The sequence below is a fragment of the Erithacus rubecula genome (genome assembly GCF_903797595.1).
Source record: "Erithacus rubecula genome assembly, chromosome: 5".
Classification (NCBI taxonomy): domain Eukaryota; kingdom Metazoa; phylum Chordata; class Aves; order Passeriformes; family Muscicapidae; genus Erithacus; species Erithacus rubecula.
In genome coordinates, this window is record NC_136687.1 from 54,310,863 (window position 1) to 54,337,518 (window position 26,656).

The window sequence follows — 26,656 nt, forward strand, 5'->3', positions numbered from 1 at the left end:
GTCTTCAGGCCCATCTCAGCAGAAAAAAAGAGAATTTACAGCAAAATCTAAGTAAACTATTTAATATTTTTGGCCAAAGCATTGTCCTGCAGTCACACTGGGCTGGTATTTTCCTATTAAAGCAGGATTTTTGCATGCAAGACTGCCATGGTCTCTGTCAGCTTCCAGTTTTTTTTCCCCCCTCTATCAACTTGGCCAGGAAACCCAAAGTAATCAAATCCCTTGGTGCCCTTCCATTTGACAGCCTCCTCTTCCCCTGACATTCAAAAATGCTGAGGGGGGAGGTATTTTGAGCTGCACTGAATGCATAGCTGGAAATGCCAAGCGAAACACTGCTGTAATTCTGATGTGTGATGCACAAAGAACTTTGCTTTGAGAGATGTTTCAAAATTAAACACACTGGCCAGGCTAACTCATAACTGTTTATTGTAAATCACTCAAGAGTTTACACATCATTAATGGCAAAATAACACTTTTAAAACACCTGCTGGATGAAAGACAGAATAAAGACAACTCTTTTATATTATATGGCATCATTTGAAAAACAAGAAACAGAACAAAAAAGAAACCATTTTTTCCCCCCCCACTTTTGCATCTTTCCTGAAAATATCTGGGCCTGAGTCTCAGTTATCTTGAGATCCCTGCCTTGCCCAGGGTGTGGGGCTGTGCAGCTGGGAAACAGACACTCCCTCTCCGAGGGGCAAGGCAGTGACCTTCTTTATAAATGAAAATCATGCCCTCTATCTTCAAAAGTGCTCCAGTGCTGACAGTACAAAGCCTCTCTCCTGCACTGGCTAACATCTAACACAAAGGGCTACATGTCCCAAAATCCACATGCCTTTTTTTCAGATTTTTTTTCTTTTTTTTTTCTTTTTTTTCCTTTTTTTATTTTTTTGGTTAAGCAAGGCAACCGTTAAAATTCAGAAGCTACATAACTGTCTTTATATTTTGCTCAAAAACCAATGGATGTTGCATGCAGCTGAAACATTAGTACAGGCTCTGACTTAGATAAAGGTCAGTTTTCTAAGACCCACTAGTCAAAGGCAGAAAAAGAAATTAAGAGGCCTCTTGTGCAAAAGGAGCTAAAATATGCATGCATCGATGGCCATGACTGATTAGAATATGATTTAGGTCTCCAAACATTGAAACCAAAGCTTTATTTGGCTTAAGACATGGTTGAGCTCTATACATTTACAATTACAATGTATATATGACAACAAAGGAACCATCTCAATATAGCATCAGTTGGTATTTTGGCCTGTATAGAGACTAATCTTCAACACAAAAGCCTGCTCAGCAATAAATGGTTTTCATATTTAGCAAAGACAGCAGTGCACTGGGCTGGCTAACAGGGCTAACAAAAAAGAAGAAAGCAGGTTTCCAAACTAACATCTAACTAAACTGAGGGTGGTTTTTCCACTTGGATATACTGTTTTTCATCAGTGGTGTTACTGTCCTTTCCATGAGTATGCAGTTGACACAGCACACTGGGCTCTGCCCCATCCCCCCCAAAAGATGCACCTCAAAGCCTTATTGGATTATCAGTAGGAACAAAAATCTCCCCTAACTGCACTTGGAAAGGACAGTTAGTTCCTTCAACCTGCCAACATTTACCATGAACTAGCAAATTACAACAAATCTCAGACATGAACTACAGTGACTAAAATCAAATCTCTCTCCCGCTTAACTGCAATATTAAATAATATATAACAATTTACACTTAATAAGTCTTAAGTTTGGACATAAGACAGCTAATAAAGAAAGAAGAAGAAAAAAAAAGCTGTGGCTGAATCAATTCCTGGGGAACTAATTCAGCCCAACCCATCTGAAACAAAAAAAACCCTCCTTTTACCCAGAGGTAAATCCGGCACAGGCGCGGGCCGGCCCAGCACAGCGTCACTCCTCAGGCACTGCCATCCCCAGTCCTTTCCTTGCGAGCCTGGATCATCTCCTTCGGAGCCTGCTTGCGGTCAGTGACCAACCCCAGCCAAAACATGAAGTCAATGAACCAGGTGGTGGGGTTGAACTTCAGGCCCAGCTCGCTGGCTGAGTAGTCAAACGGGAAGGTGTGGTGGTAGTTGTGGAAACCCTCACCTGGAAAACAGAGAGGGAGTTTAAAGACCACATGGCTGGCACTTCTGTCAACACAGAACATGCCTGGGCAGGACACTCCAACACCCATTTCCTAAGTCTTGCATCTAGTGTTCACGCTCCACCCCAGACCTCTGGGGCAGACCCAAACCAGTGTCCACTTCAGTGCTCTGGGCTTTCCCCCCCACTAGGAAGGGGCACGTCCCACACCTTATGCACAGGGAAAAAAACCAGAAGTGCTTCAAGAGGGGAGAGACACAACTGAGTCAGAAGTGGGGTCACTCACTTCTGCTGCACTATCTGCTGAGCAGAGCTTGCTGCTGGGTGCTAACACCTCCCTTCCAGAGACCACGTGGTGTTATTACAATGTGGGCACCATCAGCAGAACAAGGTGTGTTGGGTTGATGTGGCCAGAAATGTGTATTCTGTCACCATCTGTTGAAGCTGGGTGGGGCAGTGACCCTTATCTCTGTGGTACATATTATCTGCTAATGGGGCATCTTTAAAACCAGGTGGGGCAGTCATCTTTATCTGTTCCACAGCCCATCCTCCCTCCAGGAGATATCATCTGCTAATGGGCCATTCAGTCCCACTGCATGACTGATAAAATTACATCATCCCACTGGGAGATGCTCCAGCCAGGGGAGGAGCCAAGCCTTTCCTACCCAGATAAAAACTGAGATTTTGGACAGCAAGATACCTTCTTTCCACTGGATTCCAGAGGAAAGCCAGACCTTTCCACATCATCCCTGGACCTTCAGAGGAAAACTGCACCTTCTACAGGAGCAGTGCTCCAGCTGAACCACATCTGCCACTGCAGGAGGATGCAGCCACCATTTAATGGGACTGCTACCAACACCCTGACTGACAGGGTGTCAGGCTGTATTCTGACTCTGTCAGGGTTGGGATTGCTCTTTGTAATACTATATTTCTATTTTAATTTTCCTAGTAAAGAACTGTTATTCCTAATTCCCATATCTTTGCCTGAGAGCCCCTTAATTTCAAAATTATAATAATAATTTGGAGGAAGGGAGTTTACATTCTCCATTTCAAAGAGAGGCTTCTGCCTTTATTGGCAGACACCTGTCCTTCAAACCAGGACACAAGGGCACCTTCCTCTAGGACACACAAGCTCCAGGCTCCTCCAAACCCCGTCTCCAAGCGCTGTGCAGCTGCAGGCAGCCAGATTCCCACCCAGGGCGAATGAGGATGTGACTGTGCCAGGGCTGCAGCACTCACCGATGGCTCCCAGGGTGACCAGGGTGTTCTGCCTGGGGTTGATGTTCTTGTCGTAGGGGCGGTTGCCGTACATGTGCGCGGCGCTGTTGACCAGCCAGGTGACGTTCAGGGAGATGGTGTACCGCAGGATGGAGGCCAGGAAGTAGGAGTTCCACAGGCTCTCGCCCCACAGGTACCATGGCACGACGGTGGGGATCACAAAGCACATCAGCACAACTGAGCTCTTGTAATACCTGCGGGCGTTACGGGGCGACAAGGGAAAAGGAACGCAAAGTAAGACACGTCTTGTTCGTCCCCCTGTGACAGGTGGAAAATAGACCCCTGCTTTCGTCGAGTTTTCTGCAAGGGATGAGGAAAAACTTAGTGTGTAACCCTGAAACTTCTTAGTAGGTGTCAGTAAGTTCTCTTCACAAAACAATCCCTTCCTAGTTAAAAAGTCAAGAACAACCATTACCCAAACAGCATAAACAAACAGTGAGGGCAAGCCAGGGGCTGAGACTTTATAACCTGGGGCTGTGGTTGGATAATTGACCCCAATATGCAGATGAACCAAAACTTACACAAGTGTAAAACTCGTGACCGGGATCCATCTTGATTTGGGTGTAGCCCCAGCTGGGCTCTTGCACATCCCAAAGTGTATCCTTTCAATAAATACCTATTTTATCCCTTTTGCTCTGTCTAGTCTCTGTTCCAGGTCAGCCTTTCCAGGCATCAAAATTGCATTCCCTGAAAGTCTTTTGGATAGGAAGAACCGTCATTTTTATTTTACAAAAACAAACAAACAGCTTTCAATTAAAACCCACAGAGAACTGGAAAAATGTTAATATTAGCAGTATTTTTGGAAGGAAAGAAGTTTTCATGAACACATGAAAACTCTCATCTGTAACACATGAGCTAGTTTTGATCATCTTGTGCATGAAATAAATCAACCTCTTGCCTTGCAAGTTCTTTGCCTGATGTATTTTGTTGTTGTTTGGAGGTTGTGCCTCACATCCTGGGCTCCAGAAGAAGATCTGCAGCTCTACAGCAACATGGTGAAGTCATGTTGAAGAGGGCATTCCTCAGCTGTCTCACAGACTTCAATCCTCACTTACCTGAGCTAAGGCCCTCCAAGCAAACAAGTTCTCTTTCTTTGCTGCACCAAAGGTACCAAATAATTTCCCACTCATATCACTGACTTCTGATAACATCTGCAAACCTCATCAGTTCAAGGCCAGAGCTGGAGGAGAAAAATACTTTCCAGTCCAGAAAACTCCTTCAAAGTTCAAAGCCTCTACCACTCTGGGGAAATAGAATAAAATATGAAAACAGCTTATCAGGCAATTAAAACTATCCTGTGAGATGGAAGAAGCCCAGACCGAAGTCTTTGAGAAAGACATGAAATCTCCCATCTGAACAAGCATCAGAGTATTGTCTCTCTTTGGCTGAAACATCTACCTTGGAGTGAGAAACCTCCTTACTTGGAGTGTAGGGAATCAATGCCTTGACACATGCCTGGGGAACACTGCTGCTTTCACCACAGGAAAACTTTGTCACGGAGACACCTTACCTGTGAGCTCCTCTCTCAAATCACTTGCAGGATTATTGCTCCCTTATTCACAGGGGGGAGGTTTTGCTGTCAGTTGTGCCTGGAGCAGTACTGTGATTTCAGCTGAAGTGGTTTTAAACTGACTGAGAGGTGCCTTGTCCACAGCTCAGCAGCACCACTAAATTCAGCAAAGCTAACAATTTGGCCTTAAAACAAAACATGACAAGAACGATTTACTACTATTCTTAGTGATCTGGCCTGCTAGTTTTTCCACACTGTCAAAAAAACCCAACGCTGTAACCTTGTAAGAAGGAGAAACCCAAATTCTGGGTAAAGGACAAAGTCCTAAATCCAAATTCAGAGCAAAGGCATTTGCTAAGACAACTTTCCTGCAGAAAACACACTTCTTCACTAGACAATCTTTGCAGCATGACCAAAGCAGTAAAGCCTGCTCCTCGTGGGATGCTGTTGTCTTGAAAAAGGTAATAACCAAGAGAAGCTGCAGCAAACTGCAAGGGAGCTGTTGGAGAAAGGCACTGCTAACTGAGGAACCAGTAAAAGCAACCTGGAAGTATTCCTCACTCCTGGAAGATTTCCATTACAAGGGCAATTTTTTTGCTTTAGCAGCAGAAAAAACCCTAATTTTTAGACTTAACTGTCTGCTCCCCTCACTCACAAAATACACAGAAATGGCCTTAAGCAGTTTTCCAAAGTGCCTGGATAAAATGCTTGCAAGCAGAAAGTCTTCTTGTGCCTAAAATGCAGGTACTCACATAGAGTATAAAGGATGTTGCTCAAATCCCAGCTCTCACAGCAAACTGAGCTAGGACTGTGCTAATTCCCAAGGGAGATAATTAATCCTGTATAGAATGGCAGTCTTGGGAGAGGTGGCACTTGGCCTGCACTGGCCCAGGGGTGCCAAAGAGGACTTTACAGAGTGAAATGTGCACTTCTGTGTTAAGGCAATTAGTGCTTGCAGAGTTTGCTCCTGTGATCAAAGAAGAAGGCCAAGATCCGAGCAACTTCGGCTATTTTCAGAACCAGCCCTGGCTTTTTGGGAAAGCAGAAGCACAAGGACAAGGCTCACAGCCAGCCACATGGGAATAGTGGTGGCCAGAGGAAAGGCATCCCAGCACTCACTGGTGGCAGGGATGGTAAAGAGAGATGAAAACAAGGAATGAGCCACAGCCAGAGCAGCAGGCGGGAGGGTCCCTCCTGGCACTCACTTTCTCTGGAACCTGACGACGGGGTCATCCAGCAGGTCAGTGAAATCCAGCTTCCTGCCCTTCTCGATGACGTCGCGGTGCTTGCGCACGAAGAGCCAGCCGATGTGCGAGAAGAAGAAGCCGCGGCGGGCGTTGTGCGGGTCCGCGTCCGTCTCCGAGTACTTGTGGTGCACGCGGTGGTCCCGGCTCCACTCGTAGATGTCGTTCTGCACAACACATGCAAAAGGTGGGGTGACAGGAGAGGGGCCAGGCACCACAGTCCAGTCCTCCCACACGTAGGAACAGCAGCAAGCCCCTCTCTGACACACTCCTCAAAAAAGGATGTTAACATCACACGGAATGGGACCTCAGCTGGGAACTGGTGACACACACTGGACAAGTGTCAGGGCTGGAAATGGCTCTGAGTGCCTCTTGGGAGTTACCATCTGCCCTGGGTGTCTGAGGATGGGTACATACACGTTTACATTGTTATTTTAAGACTGTGCTGTGGGGAACCTTGTATGTTTATTTTCGGGGGACTACTGGACAGAGACTCTCAGTTCTGGCATCCTCTTTCTCAGCTGGCTGCAGCTGGTGCCTTCCAGGCACAAACACAGTGCTGAAAATGGGACAGAGCCTGTGGATCACTACAACCACTGTAGTGAACAACACAACACTGAAATAACTCGTGGCTGACTGCAGGGAGGAAGGGATGGACCACAATTTCACACTTGGATCCATAAACAGAGACTTTCTGAGTTCACTTAGCCAGAGGGATTTCAGTTTGGTCTATAGGATGCCCTAGCTTGATGCACTGGATTAAACTGGTGGTTTTTGCAGTGGTGCTGAGCTATTAGTGCAGGGCATTGTAAGCACATTCAGCACTTGTAAACCTCAGGCCACACACTCGTCTAAGAATTGAATTGCTCAACACCAGCACCAAAACATGGAAATGTCAGCTAACGCCCAGATCCACAGGAACATGAACTTCCATCAGAGAGTTCTGAGCAGAGGTTGCTGTTTCCATCTCTGCACAGTCAGGGAGGTACCCAAGCAGAAATACCCAAGGAAGGAAAGGCTTGCGTTAGCTTTAGGAACAGCACCCACAACCACCAACCACAGCAGCTTTGCTCCCAGTAGAACTGAGAAAACCATTTGCAGTGTCTCTGAAGTAAGAACAGTACCCCACCCATCTGGGCACTGAATATACCATGCTAATGAAACTGTATGTACCTCTATTTTGTGGGGCAAAAGCCCTGTGCTGAAAGCATTGCAGAAATCATTGCTCTTTCTTTCAGCTATTACCATTTGAGAGAAAGCACTGAGGGGACTCTGGAACAACTGCAAAGAGCAGCTAAAGGATCCAGCTCAAATGGCTCCATGTCCAATTTCAGCTTTGCAGAAATGCTCTCTGCCTGCAAGAGCACACCAGGGACAAGTGAGGAACAATAGCCCAGAAAGATCTCAGCTCCACTGCATTCAGCTATGCTCAGCCCTTTACTGTTGTCATGTAGTGAACACAGTGATGCTGGGAGTGGGCTGGGGATGAGGGGGATATTTTTCTGCAGCACTAACGCATCTAAGCCACTGAGAGGAGGCAGCAAACATCAGCCCCTTGACAATGCTCCAGTGTGTTGCACCTTAACTATCTCACTGCATGGAGAAAACAAAGTAAACTGCAAAAAAGCAAAGGAAGTCACCCAAATCCTCAGTGAGAACAACAGGAGACCTCTACCTTCCTACAGAGAAATCAAAAGGAATGAAAACCTCTAGACTGCTTCAAGTGTTTTCAGTGGGAATATCCTTATGACTGGAAAATGTCAACATTAAGTAACTTAAAAATAAAAGAAGGTTATGCAAGAGGCACACTTAGAAAAGGTCTTCTTTCTTAACCAGAAATAATTTGTCAAGTGAGCCTATTGATAAGTTTGTCACAAGAGCACTTGATAAAGTCATTTGTGGGACAGCAGATAACCAGGAAAAGCAATGATACTGTGACAAATTAACTTGGCTTTTCATGCCACAGCAAATGCCTGCAGAGCTGGCAAAAAAAAAAAACAAAACAAAAAAAACAACAAACCCTCGATTCCCCAGATGAAAGTGTTAGGAAGCTGTGAAACAACTGAATTGCATCTAATTAAAAACCACAAAGGCTAAGAGGAAATAAAGGCCTGAGGCCAGAACTGTTGACAATAAATACACCAAGAACTGGAGCACAGCATGTGTAAATATGCTCCAAGTGTATTATTAGCAACCATTTTTCAAGAACACATCACTTTTGATCAAGTTTCGGGTAAACACAGGGGTGAAATCCCTTCTGGAGCAGAGAGCAACAGCATCATGTTGTGCCAGTGATGCTGCCATGAGGTTTCATTAGCAGGTCCCTTAACAAACCTGCAGACTGAAATGTGCCCATAGCCTGGGCTGTGACACAGATTTCCACACCACCCCTCCTGCTGTGTACAGATGCACCCAGCACAAACACAGGCTGTGCCACAGAGATGGCACCAGCACAGCCCAGCTGAGGTGCTGGAATTTAAATGCCAGGAGATCAACAAGCCAGGTATTACCTATGTCTGAAACAGACAAGTGACACCAAGAAGCACAGTCTTTCAAAATTATGACAGCTTCATTCTAGATGGAGAGAAGAAACACAGCTCATCATGCTCCAATCATAAAATAACCCAAAGGGCAGAAGTGGCTGCATCTGATGTGTATTCCAGAGGAGGTACAGCATGTCACAGCCCAGGCAGCATTAAGCTAAAACTCTACAGCACAGTTTCCTTCCCCTGCCCTTCAAGAATTCTGAATAGTTCCTCCTCATTTAGCATCCAGGGATGCTGTAAGCATCTCCAATGCTAACTCTTCCTCCCACAGCAAGAGTGAAGGAGATGGACCTGAAAACTCATCTCTCACTGTCTATTTGTAGTGGTGGAAATAGCCTTTACAAGCAATGGATGTCATGATAATTAGGAGCAGGCTTCAGATTTACAGTGGGTAATTTGGCCTTTCCTCTAATTTCTGATACAAAGGGCACAAGGGTGGCTTGAAGCTACTTTGAAGTACTTCCCTGCTTCAGAATCCCACTGTGTCCTCAGACAAAAGCAGTGATGAGGCCAATGCAGCTGAGAGCAAAATCCATAGCAACAGGGGAGCAGAATGCAATGAAATTCCTGTGTGCAGGCTCACTGCAAACAGCTCTACACATTCATTTAAATTACTCGTGAAAGATAAGATCTGCTGTGTAACAGGGAGACAGTAGCAGGGGCTTCTCAAAACTCCAAACAGTTGTTTAACATACTGAGCAAAGGGCTTGTAAAGCTCTGCAAGGAACCAAGCAGCAGATGGAAAATGGTTCAGAATAAAGAAAGGTTATAGTCAAAATGGACACATTTCCATTTTCAAGCAAGAGCATTGTGCTCTTTGTAATGTGTAGAGGGGATAACTAATTAATTCTTTCCACCCTAAAAAAAGAAAAAAATCAAAGATGATAAATGAGCAGTGCAGAGGTAGATAAAGGGACTCTTTTCATTCTCTGTCAAGGCAAAGGAACAAAAAGTCAACCAACCAGATTGAAAGGAAACAGATGAAAACAGGGCACAACAATATGTGGTACATGGTGCCACAAGGGGCTATGGCAGCCAAGCTCAATAACTTTAATTTTAGTGCAGGTTCCTATCTCTATCCTTACCAGCTAGAGGAGGAACCAAATTCACACTGAGCAGATCCTGGTTCAGGGCTAACTCCTACAACCAGCTGGGTGTTACACAAGTGTTTCTGTGGTCTAGGACTGCCTACAAGCAAGTACAGAGCTAGTAACACACTTCTTCACAAATGCATTTGAATTTGGCTGGTGAAAAATGCTGCATAAAACAGAGATAAATTAAGATTGTGAAATGATGCCTGCTCTCCTTTCTGGGCACAGTCTCCAGCTGTCTGGATGAACAGACTCTTGTTTACACACACACACATTTGCATTGAATTGGCCCTTATAGAAGTCTCCATGTTGTCCTGTGAAGTGTGGGGCCTGGCCTGTGCCACAGATGAGTTGCTGGGGTGCTGAGCCTCTGATTTGATCACATTCAGCTTGCTCCTAATGTAATTATTGCTCCTGGTCTGCCTAATGCACGTTGTTACGTGGGTGGTGAGAGGGGCTCTGCATCCCCTGAACCAGCAGAATGTGTTACAGCAAATAAATGTCTTTCTGTCTTTCTGCCAGATTTTTTTTTTCTTTCTTTCTTTTGCTGTCTCTAAGCAGAGAGAGCTGCCTGGAGGCCAAGAATCTGAACAAGCAACACCATCTCACCTGGAAAGCCATGGAGTTAGCTGCAGCCAGAAAGATCCTCAAAGGCAGCTTGGCTTTGTAGGAGCGGTGGCTCCACAGGCGATGCGCGCCAGCTGTCACACCCAGGGCCGTCAGCAGGAAACAGAAATATGCTGAAAGACACAGCAACAAAACACAAAGTGTGCCACGGGGCTGACTGACATTATTTGTGCTCTTTTTGGTGTAAAAGCTCCTTATCCTGCCTGCCAACACCTGCAGGGTCACTCAGGAGACAAGACTGGGCAGACAGGTGAGGTTCTCAGCCCACCTCTGCCTCACACACTCCTTGCCTAAAGAAGACAGGCTTATTTTGCAAGTGTAAAATTAAAACCAGAGCAGATTTAAACATTAAAGAATAGTACAGGACAACTTCAAATCAATTTACACTATCTGCAGAATGTGTTGTTTAGCCACCCTACACACAGACATGTTTTGGTTAAAACAGCCTATTTCAAATACCTAAACAGAGTTACCAGAACTAAAGGGAAAACGAGATCCCCAGAAAGGGATTTTGTACTTGTGTCTGTCCACCAGGGAACCCTGTTAGACAGGCAGTGTCTTGGCAGGAATTCACAGTCTGCTTTTTTCAGTATGCAATGTAAAACATTTGTCTTTGCAAAAAGAAAACAAATGTATATGTAGGTGTGTGTGTCTACTGTGTCCCTCTATCAACTCCCAGCTCACAGTGCTTGAAATTGCAGCATCTGAGAGAAAATAGCATGGAAAGATATTTGGGAAAATAACAGCAACCATATTTCACATTGCTTGTCACTCCTGCAGACTGAAGAAGCAAATGGACTTTTTCCACTCTGCTGGCAGATCCATCAAAAACAGATTTACCAAACTACTTGTTATTATGTCCATGGCCAAAATCCCCGTCTCCTGTACAGCAAACCAAAGCCTTTCTCACAAGATGCAGCAGACAGCTGGACTCAAAATGGTCCCAGTAAAAATGATACCTCTCTAAAACCTGCTTTGGGTGCCATCATTGAAGAGACAATTCTGATTTTTAGCAGGCTGAGTGCTCATGGTACTCCTAGAAAAGGCTCGTTTTTGCTGTTATGCCCAGTGCACTGAAGTCTATAATGAAACTGAAATTTCTACTTACCTGAAGACAGCCACAGAAATGAACTAAAATAATGCGTTCTCTCTGCACATTATCTACAGATTTTGCTGAATTTACAGATTACTCTTAGATCAGTAAAAATGCTGACAGAATTCCTCACACTCCAGTCTCCACTGCAGAGTTGCAGTTTTTGCATATGCCTTGTTAGAGCAAGGATTTGGACTTCTATGAAATTAGGGAATACCTATCCTGCCATTTGCTGTGTGTGATGTTGAGCTGTGCAGAAACATCACTAAATAATGCCTTCCAAATCACTCAAATGACTGTAATTGTGGGAACAGATCTGTGACACACAGAATACCAACATTATCCAGCAAACATAAAAATATTAAGGTTAGAGTCCTGAATCATTACAAGAACATATTTTCTGTGGGCTTTATGACTGGTTAACCTCCTGCTAGTCATGGGCTGAAATCTCCCATCTTCAGCAGTTTCTTTGCTTCCTTAAAGCACAAGGGGGCTTTAAAGCAACAAATCATTTCATTGACCAAGTGCTTCTCAAGGGCACCCATCCATCTTAATCATGAATGATTGCTTAAAATGAGAATGAAAGATAAATGGGTAAAGTGAGAGATATGTGATGCCAGGGTTGATTTCACTTCCCTTCTGTCCAGTGTAAGGAGGAGGCTGCATGGTAGGTAACAGACCGTATGGAATAGCTGCACTGAACACAATCACAGACAATCCCCTCTGGCCCTTTCCAGCCCCAAGGGGACTTGCCAGCCCCAGCCCACCCTTCAGTGCTCAAGTGATCAAGGAAACAGCTGGGGCTCATACCCACGCTCCATGCCTATTTTCTGGCTTTGCAGAGGAGGAATCATAAGAGCAGGAATCTTCCTAATATAAATCCTGAGGGCTGGAACATCCCCAGAAACAAACAAACAAAATTACTCAGGAGGTTCACTGTCAGAGCAGAAACAAAACCTGCCAGACAAATGGACTGCTTGGTGATAGCAAGTTTTGTGATTCTTACAGCAATTAAGGTGCCTGAAAATAATATTTGACCACTAATTCCCAATGTATAAATAGCCAAGGTAACAAATATTTGCCATGTAAGGAATAGGTCTCAAGCTCTCCTTTGCAGAATAAATTAGGATCTCAAACAAAAAGTCAGACTACCAACCACCTGATTAGATATTAATCATGTACCTGTGTGAGAAGAAAGGCACTGCTTGCTTACCTGTCCCATTTTTGGGATATGAGTGTGTGTAGGGGGTGAACATGTCAGTGAAACATAAAAGGATTGCAATGTGGAGCAAAGCAGACAGTAATTCCTCCTTATACTGAAAACACCCTCTTAGAAATGTAGCTAAAGAGGTTTCCTAAGTAATAAAGAGTAAATCATATTTATTGCAGAAAAAGGGGAAAAAAATAAAGCCACAAGAAAAGTACTAATTAACAATCTGGAATTCAAACAATTCATGCTATATTTCTTTTTAATTTAGAGGGATAGTTAATGTACAAAGAGGAAATTGAAAAAATACCCAGACGTGTCCTTTGCATGTTCTGCTAAGGTCTGACAGGAGCATTTCCAACCAGCTCACTCAATAGAGCACAGCATAGACAAAATGATTTAGAACTGGAGCAGAGGGAGAACCACTTAAAACTGAGAACAAAGAGGAAAGGGGGAAGAGAAAACAGCAAGTAAACCTGTGCAAAAAGACAAAAGAGAGACCCAGTGCACAGGGGCAGGGAGAGGATGCAAGAGAAACAAGACACAAGGTTAAAGTGATGTGCAGGCAGGGAGCTGGAGGGTTGCTAGGCTTCCAATACACTGTGCCTGTGCACAAATGCTATTTATGGGAACACGCCAGAATCAATAGGCAGAAGATTTTTATTCAACATTCTTATTAATGACCTGAAACAAAGGCAAACAGCATGCTAATTAGAACAGTGGATGATGCTATTTTTGGAGCAGCAGTGAGAGCTAAGAAAACACGGAAGGATTCATGCAGAAACCGGGAAAGTAAGGCTCAAAGTAAAGACAAAGCCAAGTAATGCAGTTGGGGAGCAGTAATTGGAGAGGGATCTGTGATGAGCATGAGAAGCTTGAGGAAGCAGGAGCCTGAAGGGAGGATCACCAACAGTCCATAAAATATTCCCAGTGAGGCATATGATAAGGCAGCAAGACATCAGTGTGATTTTGAACAGCAGGCACAGAGGTACATCTCACTGTCAGACAGAAGCAATGAAAACTACACCAGGCAAATAATTCAAAGATGGATGGGAAATCAACAACATCAAACATTTGAGGCATGTTTTTCAGAACAATTCATTATGCCCATAGCTGGATTTCCAGAAAAGCTTTACTAAGCCCACTTCCAAACTCTTCCGAAAATCTCAGTATCCAGGGAACTGACTTCTTATGAAGACATTGGAGAGATGTTGCTACAGTCTGTATCTACTTCACAGGCGTCAGGAAATCATCCTCTGATTTTAGTGGTTTCTTAAATTGGAGCAGATCTCACCCCCTGAAAATTTCAATTCTGTTTTAAGCTAAGTATCAAAATTAGAACTTCTGTTTCTGAAAGGTGGGACCATATTAGAAAGACATGTATTTGTTGTCTGTGAACCCAGCACACTATAGATTGATTTTGACTTCTATCTCGTTATTAAAAAAACAAATCAACCAAAAGAAGATGCTCAACAAACACTGGATTCACGCTGCATATCTGAACAGACAATTCTGGCTCGTGAAAGCCAGGACTGACTGGACATCCTTGTTGAGCACAGATGACAAGGAGACACTGTGGGATAGCAACTATCCACACATTACCAATGTCAAGCATAACCCAGTTCTATGGAGCAAATCACAATTATCTCAGAAGGACAATACATCAGACAGGAAAACAGGAGCAGTGAAACAAAGTCAGCTGCGCGTTCACAGCAGCACTACTGTCAGTGCACAAACCATCTTTAAAATACAGAATAGTGTCACACAGTTGCTCCCATGGGGTGGCAGCACATGGAGCCTGGCACCAGCTCACACCCAGTGGCTCTGATCCCTGATCCCAGTGCGTGGATGGCATAGACAGGAGGGAGAGCAGGAATGGGAGCAGGGAAGGGAATCAGCCCCTGCCAGTCTCACTGCCAGCATCTCTCTCCCATGTGGCTCCCAGTCCCTTCACAGGGACTTGAACACTGCATTCAACCACAGCAAGGTGACTACTCTGAACCTGGCATTTGTCTGGAGAGCCACCATCCCCAGTTTGCTCTCTGTGAGTTGTTCCAAACACAGATCCCACCATAGACCTACTTTCCCAACACACTTTGGGACTGGGCAACTTCTGTGAACCTTTTAAGTTTTTGGTATGTTACAGCATGTAAGAAACTTTTTTCTGGTCCTGGAGCAGCCTTGCTTTTAAGTGACACATCTTACACCAGCTAGGATTGGGGTGCATTACATCAGTGCCAGCAAGCAGGGTAGAAACTCACAGCCTCTCCTGGACCAACAATGGGAAAAACATGTGGGGGAAAGTGCTCACCCCTTCAAACAGGACAGACAGGGCAGGCCTTGTGAGATCAGAGCAGTGGCTTACCTGACCTCATACTTTCTTCTAATAGGGGTAAGGGGAACTGCTATGCAGAGGAGACTGAATTAAAGAAGAATTAAAAAATAAATTTAAAAGGAAAAAAAAAAAAAAAAGACAACACAGGCCAGCTGTTGTTGCACTAGCACTGCCTGCACACTTTAAGTGGTGTGGACCTTAAGATGTGACATTTTGCACAGAGAGTATGTGGAAAGCAATTACCGAGGCAAGTAATCACTGGAGACTGTCCCAGAGTTGTTATACACTTGCTCTGACCAGAAGGGTGACAGACCTTGGGTCAGGATAGCCACCAAGGGTCAGGGCCTTGGTTTTGTGTCTTGTTCTGAGGCCATCAGCCCCATTTAGTCCCGTGCTGGCTGCTGTCACCTCCTGCCAACCCCCTGATGCAAAGCCTGCTCACAACCAACCTCAGCATTATATTGTACGTGCTCAGGGAGTTGCTCCTGCAGTGGTGTCTTCGCCCTCCAGTTGCTATTTTGGAAAAACCTTGGCTCTTCTACTGCCATCTTTTGGGGACAGCTTCAAAAGCTGTCCTGATGATGACATGACATTCCCAACATTGCCTACAAGGTCTGACATTCCCAGGCCCAGCCTGAAGCTACATTCAGAAAAGGGTCATACACGTATACAAACACACACACCAGTTCAAGGATCAGGATGGGAGATCCCATGGATACAGGAGGGAGAATTTCCTCAGACGTGAATTCTAATCACATTGATGACAAAGCAAGTACATCTTTTGCTCAGGGAATTCAATTTAACAAATGCAGGGGCTGTACTTCACCTGTAGACATCTGTTACCTCTTCAACAAGAAGAGGTAACCTCTTCAACAAGAGTTCAAGGTACCTCTTCAACAGGAGGGCAGCTGGAGACAGCTGACCTTAAAATGCTGTTCATGATGAAGACAACTCATGACATGACACCATTTGGTGGAAATCCTCTCTCCACAGTGGCCAGCAAAGTCTCAAGCAAGCTGATGGGAAATTTTCATCTTAGCACAAGCCATTTTTTCTCTCCTGTATATAAAAGGATACAACTACTTGACTCATTTGTATTAAAAAAAAAAAAAATCTATTTGGGGAATTAAAGATTATGAAGGGACACGAAACTTTTGTCTGCTTACACACCAGCATCCTGTGCTTATTCAGTCAGATAAAAATTGCTTATTTGGGAATTTTACTAACCAAATGAGTCAAACCCAAGTTTTACATTATGCTGCAAGAACTGCATGAGACATACAAACAGCAAGTTGCTCAAGCACAAACATGCAAAGCTGTCTGTCTGACATAAATATGTAACACTCCTGTAACTTCCAGTAGTGATTTTTTCCTTTCTAAAAATTAAATTCCATCTGCAGATCCTGTACCTGCCTTCTCACTTGTACGGTTTTGCTGTTGTTCAGTGGCAGATTTAGGACTAATATGACCAAACCAGGGAACGTGAAGTTAGTGCCTAACTTCATTCCCACTGAAATTCAGGGCAGCATTGCCACCCATTTCAGCAGCTGCACCATGCCTGGTCTCTTCTGAACTCCTAAGAGATCCTTCCACTTCACTACACACAGAGACACAGGTAGAAGACGCTCTTTGGATTCATCATCAGAGCTCAGAACAGAAATGCAGCCATAAATTTTGTGGTGCCTCATATGCTCTTTTATGCTTTCATTAGATAATGTTGAGTTTGGGGATAGATTTTCTTAAAATGGCATGTCTCTCCTCAGAATGGAAAGTTTTCCTACCCCCAAATCAGGCCAGCAGTCTTTCCAAACACCTCAGTTAAAAATGCTGGCTGATGTCACACACTGCACCCATGGGAAGGCCAGGGCCAACATGCAGCATTCTTAGATGCAGATTAGATATCAAGTGCCCAGTACACATCTCTACTGCTAAACTCCAGGGAAACCTTGGAGATCTCTTCCTCCTCAGCAAAGAGACACCAGGGAGCAGTAACATATTATTTAACTTGCAGCATCCTACTAAAAAAGCCTTCTGTCCTGACCTGGAACTACCTTTATTAAGGAGGAAGAAATTGTCACCTTACTCCCTAAATTGCTGCCAAGAAGTGATGTTGAATTAGTGCTCTGGCCCTGGGGTCTCTGGGAAGGAAGCACTGCTCTGCTAGCCAACCCTCTGCTCACTGAGCCCTGCTAACTATCAAAGGCTGGCATCAAAAGCTCCTTGGGCTGGATTCAAGAGAGCAAATGAGAATTAAAAAGCACTGGCGTGCAGCAGCAGCAATTCCCTGGGCCGCCCACCATACAGGTCATGCCAGCTCTCATAGGGAGCTGCTTTCCTGTGGAGACCAAGCATGTGAAATCTCAGGCCAGAAAGTTTCATCTAAAATTAGATCTACACATCCTCTGAGCTACTCTAAATTGAGCCAAGAGAGACAGAGATAAGAGGAAGCACATCAAAGGCAAAGGGGAAGCGGATTTTCAGAGCTGCAGGGAAGATGATTTCTGATGATGCCCTGCTCCACTGTGGTGGAGCTCCAGGAGAAACCATCTATCACATCCCCTTGGCCCTGCCATCACCAGCTCATGAAATCCAGGCTGCCTCTGCCTGAATGCACATGCCTGCATCTGCATTTTCAGGAACATTCCCCAGAGCCAGCACTTTTGGCTGAGTATACAAAAGAGTTTATTCCGGTTGGAATAGCAGAAATGTTCATATTGACAACTGCAGCCAATGTGACATAAATCAAGCCAATAGAGAAATGGAAATCGTGGCTGACAGCAACTATTCCAGCCAGTGCTAGAACTCCCCTAGGAAGGAAATACAGATTCCCTGAACTCACCAGCAACTGAAGATTGCCTTAAGATGCAGAACAGCTTACATATATTTTTAGATCAAAAGAGAAGGCTGGAAGATGCTTTGGCTCCTCTGAAATTTTTGGTGCTTATGTGTAGCGTGTCTCAGCTCAGCTGGGTCCTGCGTCATCACAAAACCACGGGCAGATTTCACTTCTCTCCCAGTGACCTCATTGCTGTCCTCAATCCGCACACTGACTCGGGCTCTGGTGGGTTTTAAGTGCTCTATAAATGCCAAGATAGAATAAATGCCAATTTTACCTCTTTTTTTCAGGCACAGAGTACAGAAACAGCATGGCTAAAGCATAGCACAGCACCCCAGAGCCTTGTGTTGAGCAGGCAGCTCTGCCCTGAGGAAGAAGGTTTAGTTATTGTTTAGTTGTTTTTTAGCATCCCTGTCCAAAAAGGAACAAAGCCACAGCTCACAGTATGCAGAACCAGGTAAATGACAGGGGAATGCTCTGCTCTGACCCAGTGCCCTCCCCATGACCACTGAAGCAGGTATCCCATGGGTCTGGCTTTCTAGGACTCCACAGTCCAGATGCTGTTTCCTTCTGTATCACTGCACCTTGCCTCAATGCTTTGCGTTTGCTCCACTTGTGTGCTACCAGCTACACCTTTTCCTCCTCCTTCCAAAACCCAACAGAGCTCAGAGTAAAACCTATAGCAAAAAAAAAAATGGCCTCTTCCAACCTTCTCTCCTGGCAGTTTTAGCCTCAGAGCTGGGCTGCAGAAAGAGCATGCAATCATTAAAATCAGAAGGCACAAGTGCCCTGCACCCAACAGGGCCAGAGCAGTCAGGCTGGAGGATGGTGCCAGGGCAGAGGAGGAGACCTTGTGTGTGGGCAGGCTGATGCTCCCTGGGGGCACTCACCAATGACTGCTCCCCACACCCCCAGTGACTCCTCACTGTGTCCCTGCAGCATAAACAGCCCTGCCCCAGACCAGCTCAGCTCCTCCAGTGAGCTCTAGCACTCAAAACATCATCTGAGATGCCACTGTCCAAAAATGTCCTGAGAAAAATCCTCCAGAAATCCTCATTCCCTGCTGTAGAAGCCCCTGCACAAGAGGGATGGCAGGCACATGATTCTCCATGCCAGCATCACAAACAGCCTTCCCCTCTCTTTCACATCAGCTTTGCTTTACTTAGCACAGTAATTGGTAATGTTTCACTCTCCAGTGGGGCAGCACATTTTATTGTTAGCTTACATGGTAAAAATAAAATGTGATTACGAGGAATTGCTTGGCTTCAATTATAACATCAGTGTTAGTTACAAATGCAACTGTGACTGCAGGGAGGGTAGGTGGAATGGCAGAGATGAGGAACCACACTAAATTCAATGCAGTAAGCCCCTTGAGACTTCTCCTGCAGAAAAGTTCATCCTGACTCATCCACTGAAACTCCTCAGAGCCTGTATTCTGCCATCCCCACCTGCACATGTAACCAAAGATGAAAAGCTAGAGCCAGAATTCCCTGATGACTCCCCAGAGCTGCCTGCACCAGCTCAGGGGCTGTGGACCACAGCTAAAGAAGGCACTTTGTGCTTTTGTGGTCTTTGGCTGGGCTTTTGTGTGTTTGCCACAGCCAGCTCTGGGGGTGCCAACAAACCTGCTTCACAAGGATGCCTCTCCTGAGCCCACCATGTCAGGGGGCAGCCCAAACGCCAACAATCCTGCCAAATTCAGACAGGGATTTCTACCTTTGCTGGATCCAGCTGTCACCTCTGTCCTCATCACAGAGATCAAAGGGAAGAGTGCTTGAGGTTCTTGTGGCTTGGCTGGAGCACGGGTCAGAGCAGCCCAGCATCCCAATGTCAAGCACGCACAGCTTCACTGCTCACTCATCCATTGCCACTGCAGGAGCTCTTCAGAAATGCCCTGAACCCACTCCTGAGAGCATCAGGACCATCACACACATCCAGGGCTCAGCACACACATGGAATGGAATTTTTTTCCTGTTCCTTTGCTGTGCAGTGACCACATGATGTGCAGCACACAGAACAGAGGGAAACAACACAGGAGCACCAATGCACTGGGAATGAAATCAGGATAAGGAACAAAAACACATACTTAGAGCTGAACATTGTGACAGACAAGACCTTAAGGGACCATCTCCAGCAAAAGTTAAAACAAGAGAGGAGTGAACATTGGGGAAGGAAAAACATCCAACAGGCAGGAGTGCCCTCAACAGGAGATCACCTCAGAGCAGGATTCAGGAACAGACCCAGGAACACTTGTGTGACTGTATCCATCCATACCTATTCCATGAACAGGCTGCCCAGAGAAGTGGTGGAGTCTCCACCCCTGGGTGGATTTAAAAGATGTGCAGTTGTGGTGCTTAGAGACAGGTTTAGTGGTGGACTTGGCAGTGTAGGCTAATGGTTGGTTTTGATGATCTTAGAGGTCTTTTCCAACCCAAGTGATTCGTGATGCTGTTCTATCTGTGCATTATGTGAGGGTGTGCCTCCAGTTTTACCATGGACACAGAGCTCAGACCATTCCCAGACATGTTACAGCCACTCCCAGATCCAGGCCTCATGCCATTTTTAAGGACAGAAACACTGTTTAAGAAAAGACTTTGTTCTTGTCAGAGATGATGGGAGTTCAGCTCTTGATGCCATGATGGAAGAAACAAGCCAAGAATTTGGCTATTAAGAGTGGCAGCAGTATAACTACACTTTCAAATGGGCCAGGGGAGAAAAATTCAGTCGAAAACTTCTCTGGAGACAAGCAGGGCTACTCCCCTGTACAGATGTGCACCTCAGAGATGCAATTAACATTTGGATGCTCCACCTCTTCTCCACTCATCATCTAGTGGACCAGCTGCTGTCTCAAGCTGCTGAAAGCATGGTGGAGCTGGGGGCTGATGGGCAACAAGGCAGCCTCTGTATTCCACAGAAACCTCCCAGAGCTGCTCCCTGCTCATGGCTGGGACTGTTCTGGGAGCCAGCAAACAGCAGATCACTGCAGGGAGTGAGGTGAGGAAAGGTCCTTCTGTTCATTAAGCCCTTCCCACTAGGAATCCAAGATAAATGCATTTGTTCCCTATTTCTGGCCCAAAACCTCACCTGCAGGAATCACCTGAGCATAACCACTGCCATGCCACAGAGGAGCATCACCACTCTCCAAAGTGGCAGCAGGAGCGACAGAGAACTTTACATCAAATGTCTCCATTTCACTGCATGTGAAACAAAGATAATATTTCCACTCTCCTTCATCCACAGAGGCACCATGGGGAACTTCCCTGGAGCTAGGATTTTTTTATTTACAGCTGTCTGCACAGAGTTTCCAACGCTGTGCGTGGAAATGGTTTGGGACTAAAACCAGTTAACAAGCAGAAAGCCAGCAGGTGGCACTCAAGAATATCCAAGACTCTGGAACCGTGCAGGACCAATAAAACTTGCATCTGCAGTGCACAACAGCAACCTGTGTCTCATTACATGGGCGTGCTACCTATCAGCAGCCTGAGAAAGAGGTGATAATCCAAAGTGCTAAGAACACAATTGCTTTAATCTCTTTTATTGAAGGGATCCAGGCATCCCAGGCAGCATTCAGGCATCCCAGGCAGGATCCAGAGTCCTGCCTGGCAGCAATTTGCATCTCAGCAGGGGTGCAGCTGCACTCCCAGACATCCAGCACTCCTGCATGGGGAAAGCTGAGGATAAGCATGGCACATGGCCCACCGTGGCTGAACATGAACAATCTGGTGCTCTCAGGAGCACTAAAACATCTCCTAAATGCTGCTAAAACAACAGCAACAAGCCTCCCTTCCCATATGAGCACCATTAGGGCAAGGCCACCCTCCTTCCCAACCCCAGGTTCTGGCAAAGCACAGCACTCTGTGACATCCACTCCTCCCTCAGGCAGCTCTGCTGAGCACATCCAGGTGGTTTGGGATTTCTGTGTGGCTCAAGTTGTTTCAGCAGCCTGTAATTAAAGGTTCTAAAGCAGGTAAATAGCCTAACCTTTTTTTTTTTTTTTTTTGTGGTGGCTCTACTTCCTAAAATTATTTTGGCTACTTCAAGTGCTTCCTCACGAGCCCTCTGCAAAGATTAAAAAGCACATTTTCCAAACAAAATCTGAGACAATCATGATGGAGTCTTTAAGAAGTTATCATGAGCCCACCGAAAGAAACTGTGAGCAGCTGTTAGCATCGGGCCCTGCAGTGAATCATGCTGGTACTTCCCTCTGTAAAAGGATTTGAGAGTTTTTAGTTTGCTTTCCTAAATCAAATAGACAAACCTCACTAGGACTGCCACAGGATGAACCTGGCTGGAACAAGGAGGTTCCTGGCTAAGAAGCATCATTTAATGGCACATTACTGTTGTAGGGGATGAGCCTTGCACAGTTTTCTCCCAGGTGACCTCTGGAAGATGGGGCAGCATATCCAGTCCAAGAGGACATCAGTGAGCCACAGCCTCAGCAGGCCACAAACACCCCTTTGCACAATTTCACTCCTGGAAAATTTGCATGCTTGGCCCAGCCATCATCATTAGCAGTAAGCTATTCCCAGCTATTCCCACCCTGTTTCAGTTCCTCCTGAGAGCCTGGAGAGAATGGCAATGCCGCCCCTCCAAACCTGCTGAGCACCATGGAGAAAGCAGCAGGGTCTTCTCCACCCAGCCCTGCACCAAAGCAGAAGTTGGGCTGGCAAAGAGCAAGGCAAGAGCAGCCTGGGCTGCTGCAGCAGGGGACATTCCAAATCCTCTGGGCCAGTTCCACAGCCATCCCACGGGCACAGCCCGGGGCTGCTCCGTGCCTCGCACACACCGTCTGCTGCCTCTCGGGTCAAGGCAGCTCCCAGCTCATGGAAAATTTTGACATGAGTAATTTCATTGTTTTTGTTCAGCTTGGACTGAAACCAAATTCCACAGAGACACTGGGATGGCCCTGAAAGCCTGTGTTTTAACCGGCTTATCTGTACATCCCTTGAAAGATAACCCAATTCCCCGTTCTGCACCAGTTCAATCCCCAGCTCTGCACCACCCAGAGTGCTGTATGAGATCCCTTGTGCAGCCCCAGCTCCACGTGGGCAGTGGGAAGCTGCAGCATGGGCCTCAAGGTGCTGGTGCGGGAGGCAGTGGGAACAGAGGAGCACAGATAATCCTGAGTAAACAACCAGCTGAGCCTTCCTTGGCAGCGCTTCCCCATTGTCTATTATGTACAGCTGGACAAATGTCAATAAATTACCAATGGAAATGAGCCCTGCAGAGCAGGCAGCTTGGCCTGAACAGCTGTTTTCTAGGTGGCACAGTGGCATTCCAGCTCCCCTTTGCAATCGGTGCTGCATCAGCTGCCTCCGGGGGTGGGGAGGGAAGGAGGAAAGCAAGCCTGCACACAGGGAGGGTTTGTACCCAGCCTCCCCCAGGGGAGAACACAACAAGAGGTGGATATCGTGAGGGAGGAGAAGGTAGAAAGCCAAGCAGGCAGTGGTGAGTCATGGGAAGCTGTCGGCTTCCTGCCAGACACCATGGAGGTCACAGCCAGCACTGGCATCCCACTCCCGGCACACTTGTTCCTGCAGCTTATCCATGGGGGAGCAGTGGTGGGAACACGGAATGGAGCAATGCAAGGGCTTGCACAGCATCACTGGGAAACTTCCTTGGGAAAAGAAAGAAAACCATAGAGGGATGCATGGAAGGCTGCAGCTCCTCCATCTGCACCCTTCAGCGTACACACATGCCTGCACTACCTGACACTACTCTGATACCATCCCAGTTTCCCCAGCCTTCCTCCCAAGGCTGGCTGGCAGCCAGCACCCACAGAAAGGCAGTCTCACAGCTGATCTGCACAGGGAAGATGTGGAGAGCTGGGGAGGGCAAGGGACACCTCTGATTGACACTTATTACTTCCAACACAACTTCACAACTTCACAAGGTTGGCTCCTTCCACACCAAAGCGAGGTGCGTTTGTCAATCTCAGCAACAGCCACCCTTTTTTATCTACCCTGACTCGCTCAGAAACAGGTCACCAGTGTGACAGCAAGCTGATTTGTCTGACATATTCTGCAGGAGAATGTGTGTTTTCACACTGCTCAGCACCTCTGAGGGGAGCAGAGCTGGCAGCAGCCAGATGTGAGAGTGGTAGGCAGTGTCCAGGACAGCTGGAGCCAGCACACTCATTCCCTGCTGTGGAGCCCCTGTAAAAACCACCCACCAAACTCCTGTAAAAACTCTGTGGTCTGCTCTAGGGTGGCTGTTAAAAATAACAATGTCAAGAAATGAGAGGTTCTCACTGTCAGAAGGAAAGGCATTAAGCTGTAAAGTCATTGAGAACTGTTTATTATCTAGCGTCTGTTTAATCTCCACCAGGAAAAAAATACCTCAGAGGATGCAGGGCTGAATTGGTAATTCTGCCCTTTGCCTCCAGCCTCAGGGATTTTTGTAATTAAGCACAGTGAAATCAGAGATGATTTCAAATTGTCTTCTTGGAAAAGCAAAACAGAAAAAGAAAGCCCACCTGCCTGCACACAACAGGACCTAAAAGGGTTGAAAGGAGACCACAGGCTGTGCATTCCAGCCACACGGCTCCCACAGACTCTCCTGGTCTCCCTGATCTCCAAGCTGTGGCCAAGATAAACTATGAAATCAGCCTGAACACAACCAGGAATAGGGAGGCAAGAGGAGCAGCGCTTACAGAAGGAAACTATGCAAAACACATCCACCCCACAAACTTCTTCTGGTCATGAGCAAGCCAGGTGAGGTGCAAACCAGGCTGCCAGTGAAATGCAGGAGCCCTCCAGGGACCAGAAACTGAAGATGGGAACTGATGGGAACATTCACTTCCCAACTGCAAGCAGCAATGGTGATCACCTGTGAAAAAGAGATTTAGGACTTGTCCAAACAGAAGGAATAAGCCTGACTTCTAAAGCATTTAGCTGGGGCTTCTGAAGAGTCACCTCGACAGTAATGACGGCAGCCTAACAACCGAAATTCCACATTTGTGAGTTCCTGCAGCAAAGATCCTTCTTTCCTCTGTATAAAAGAACCCCAGGCTGTTCTATTCTCCACTCATCTCAAAGCAGGTTATTTATCCAAGAAATTGCATCAGCTGTAAGCAGCACTCAAGTTTTTACCCTCTTGGCCACCGAGATTTGTAAGAATCAATACACAGTTCTGCCTGCTGAATAGTGATGCTGACATTCACCATCTATTTGGTCTCACAAACCCTGACAAGCCTTGCACAATACCGCAGTGCTTCTCTGTAGCATTTTCTCCCAGCACCATTCTTCTGTGGAGAAAAGAGGACCTCACCACTGTGGGATGGAAGAAAAGACGCTATATTTCATTTTCTCTTCCTCAAACCGAATCCTTGGCTTCTCACGGCTGTCAGGACAGACGCTGCAAGCCATCTCCCCTCAGAAAGCACAGCCTGGCTTACCATCTCTTACAGCTCTTACTCGACTTTCACATCTTCCCCAGTAAAAATTCCTACCACCTTCCCCAATAAACCAACGACGAGCAGATTTTCTACTCCAGACCGGAGCAGAAAACCGTGGGTGCTCAGAAAGTGACACGGTGAAACAGCACAGGGGCGGCCAGCGCGTCCTCCCTCAGACCTTCAAACCGAAACGCCAGCGCCTGACTGGGCTTTTTTAACTAAAAAACCTGATCAACGCAACCGGAGGGAGAGCGCCTCCTGTTTCTACAGCAACCGAGGGCCCGGCGCGGCGCTGGCGACAGCATCCCGGAGCTCCGGGGGGATCGGGAACAAAAGCCACCGCGAACAGGGCACGGACACGGGGAAACCGAGCCGGGCCGGCCGCCCCCCGCCCCACCTGTAGCGCATCGCCCGCACTCACCCCAGAGCAGGGTGAGGATGTGCGCCCGCGGCACCAGGCTCAGCGCGTACACGGCGCCCAGGTGCAGCAGCCCCATGAGCACCACGTTGCGCCAGACGATGGCCTGCCCTCCGCCCGCCGGGCCCGTCTCGCCGCCGGCCGCCCTCCGGGCCGCGGCCATGGCTCCGGCCGGGCGCTGAGGAGGCGCGGCCGCGGCCCCCGCGCAGCGCGGCCCCGCAGCGGCTACGGGCGGCCGGGCCGCGCCGCCGCCGCATCTGTTGCTGCCGCCGCCGCCTCCATGGAGCCGCCGCGCCGCCGGCTGCGCCCCGCACCGCGGCGGGGACGGGCGGGGGGCGGCCGCGGGCACCGCATAGCGACAGCCAATGGTGGCCCCGGGCCGCCCGCTCCGCCCCGGCCCCGGCTCCGGCAGCGGCTCCGGCTCCGCCCGCGGCCGCCCCCCGGCGCGCCCCCGCGGCAGCGCGGCTCCGCTGCCCGGCTCCGTGCGCACCGCTCCCCCGGCCCGCACCGCTCCCCCGGCTCCCCGCAGACACAGGTTTCAGTGGCCCGTGTTTAATTTTGGGATCCCTTGCCGTCGAAGTAAAAGGTGCCGCTGTTGCTGTGCAGGAGCAGGTGTCGGAGTTTCCTGAAGTTTCCTGCCCGGGAGGGACAAGGAGTGAACACACGCGCCAGACGGGCAGCCCGCTCTGGGCAGCGCACCCCCGCACCGAGAGCTGCCGCACTTGTTCGCCCCGTCCCAGCGCGGTGTTCAGCGCTCAGCTGGGGCTCCGTGGGGCCCCCCGGTTCGGGAAAGGATCCCGGGGCACCGGGGATGCCAGCGGGGACCTTGTCGGTGGCGGGTTCGCCGCGGGCAGCAGGGCGAGGAGGAGCTCGCAGCTCCGAGCCAGGTGCTTCACCTGCCGCGGGACAAGGGCATCCGCACCAGCAGCATGCAGAGGGTTTCAGTCATTAGGTGGGAGCCAGACTCTGATTCCAGATAAAACG

At 47.3% G+C, this 26,656-nt stretch overlaps 1 protein-coding gene across 1 annotated transcript; it reads right to left on the bottom strand.

Moving 5' to 3' along the window:
* Positions 1-409: 409 nt before the first annotated feature.
* Positions 410-26,029, bottom strand: SCD5 (stearoyl-CoA desaturase 5). Its single transcript, XM_079306545.1, has 5 exons — positions 25,676-26,029; positions 10,370-10,500; positions 6,085-6,290; positions 3,331-3,563; positions 410-2,094 (listed from the first exon to the last, which is right to left on the bottom strand). The coding sequence occupies exons 1-5, from the start codon at positions 25,833-25,835 to the stop codon at positions 1,904-1,906; spliced, it is 921 nt and encodes a 306-aa protein (XP_079162671.1). The 5' UTR covers positions 25,836-26,029; the 3' UTR covers positions 410-1,903.
* Between the last annotated feature and the right edge of the window lie 627 nt (positions 26,030-26,656).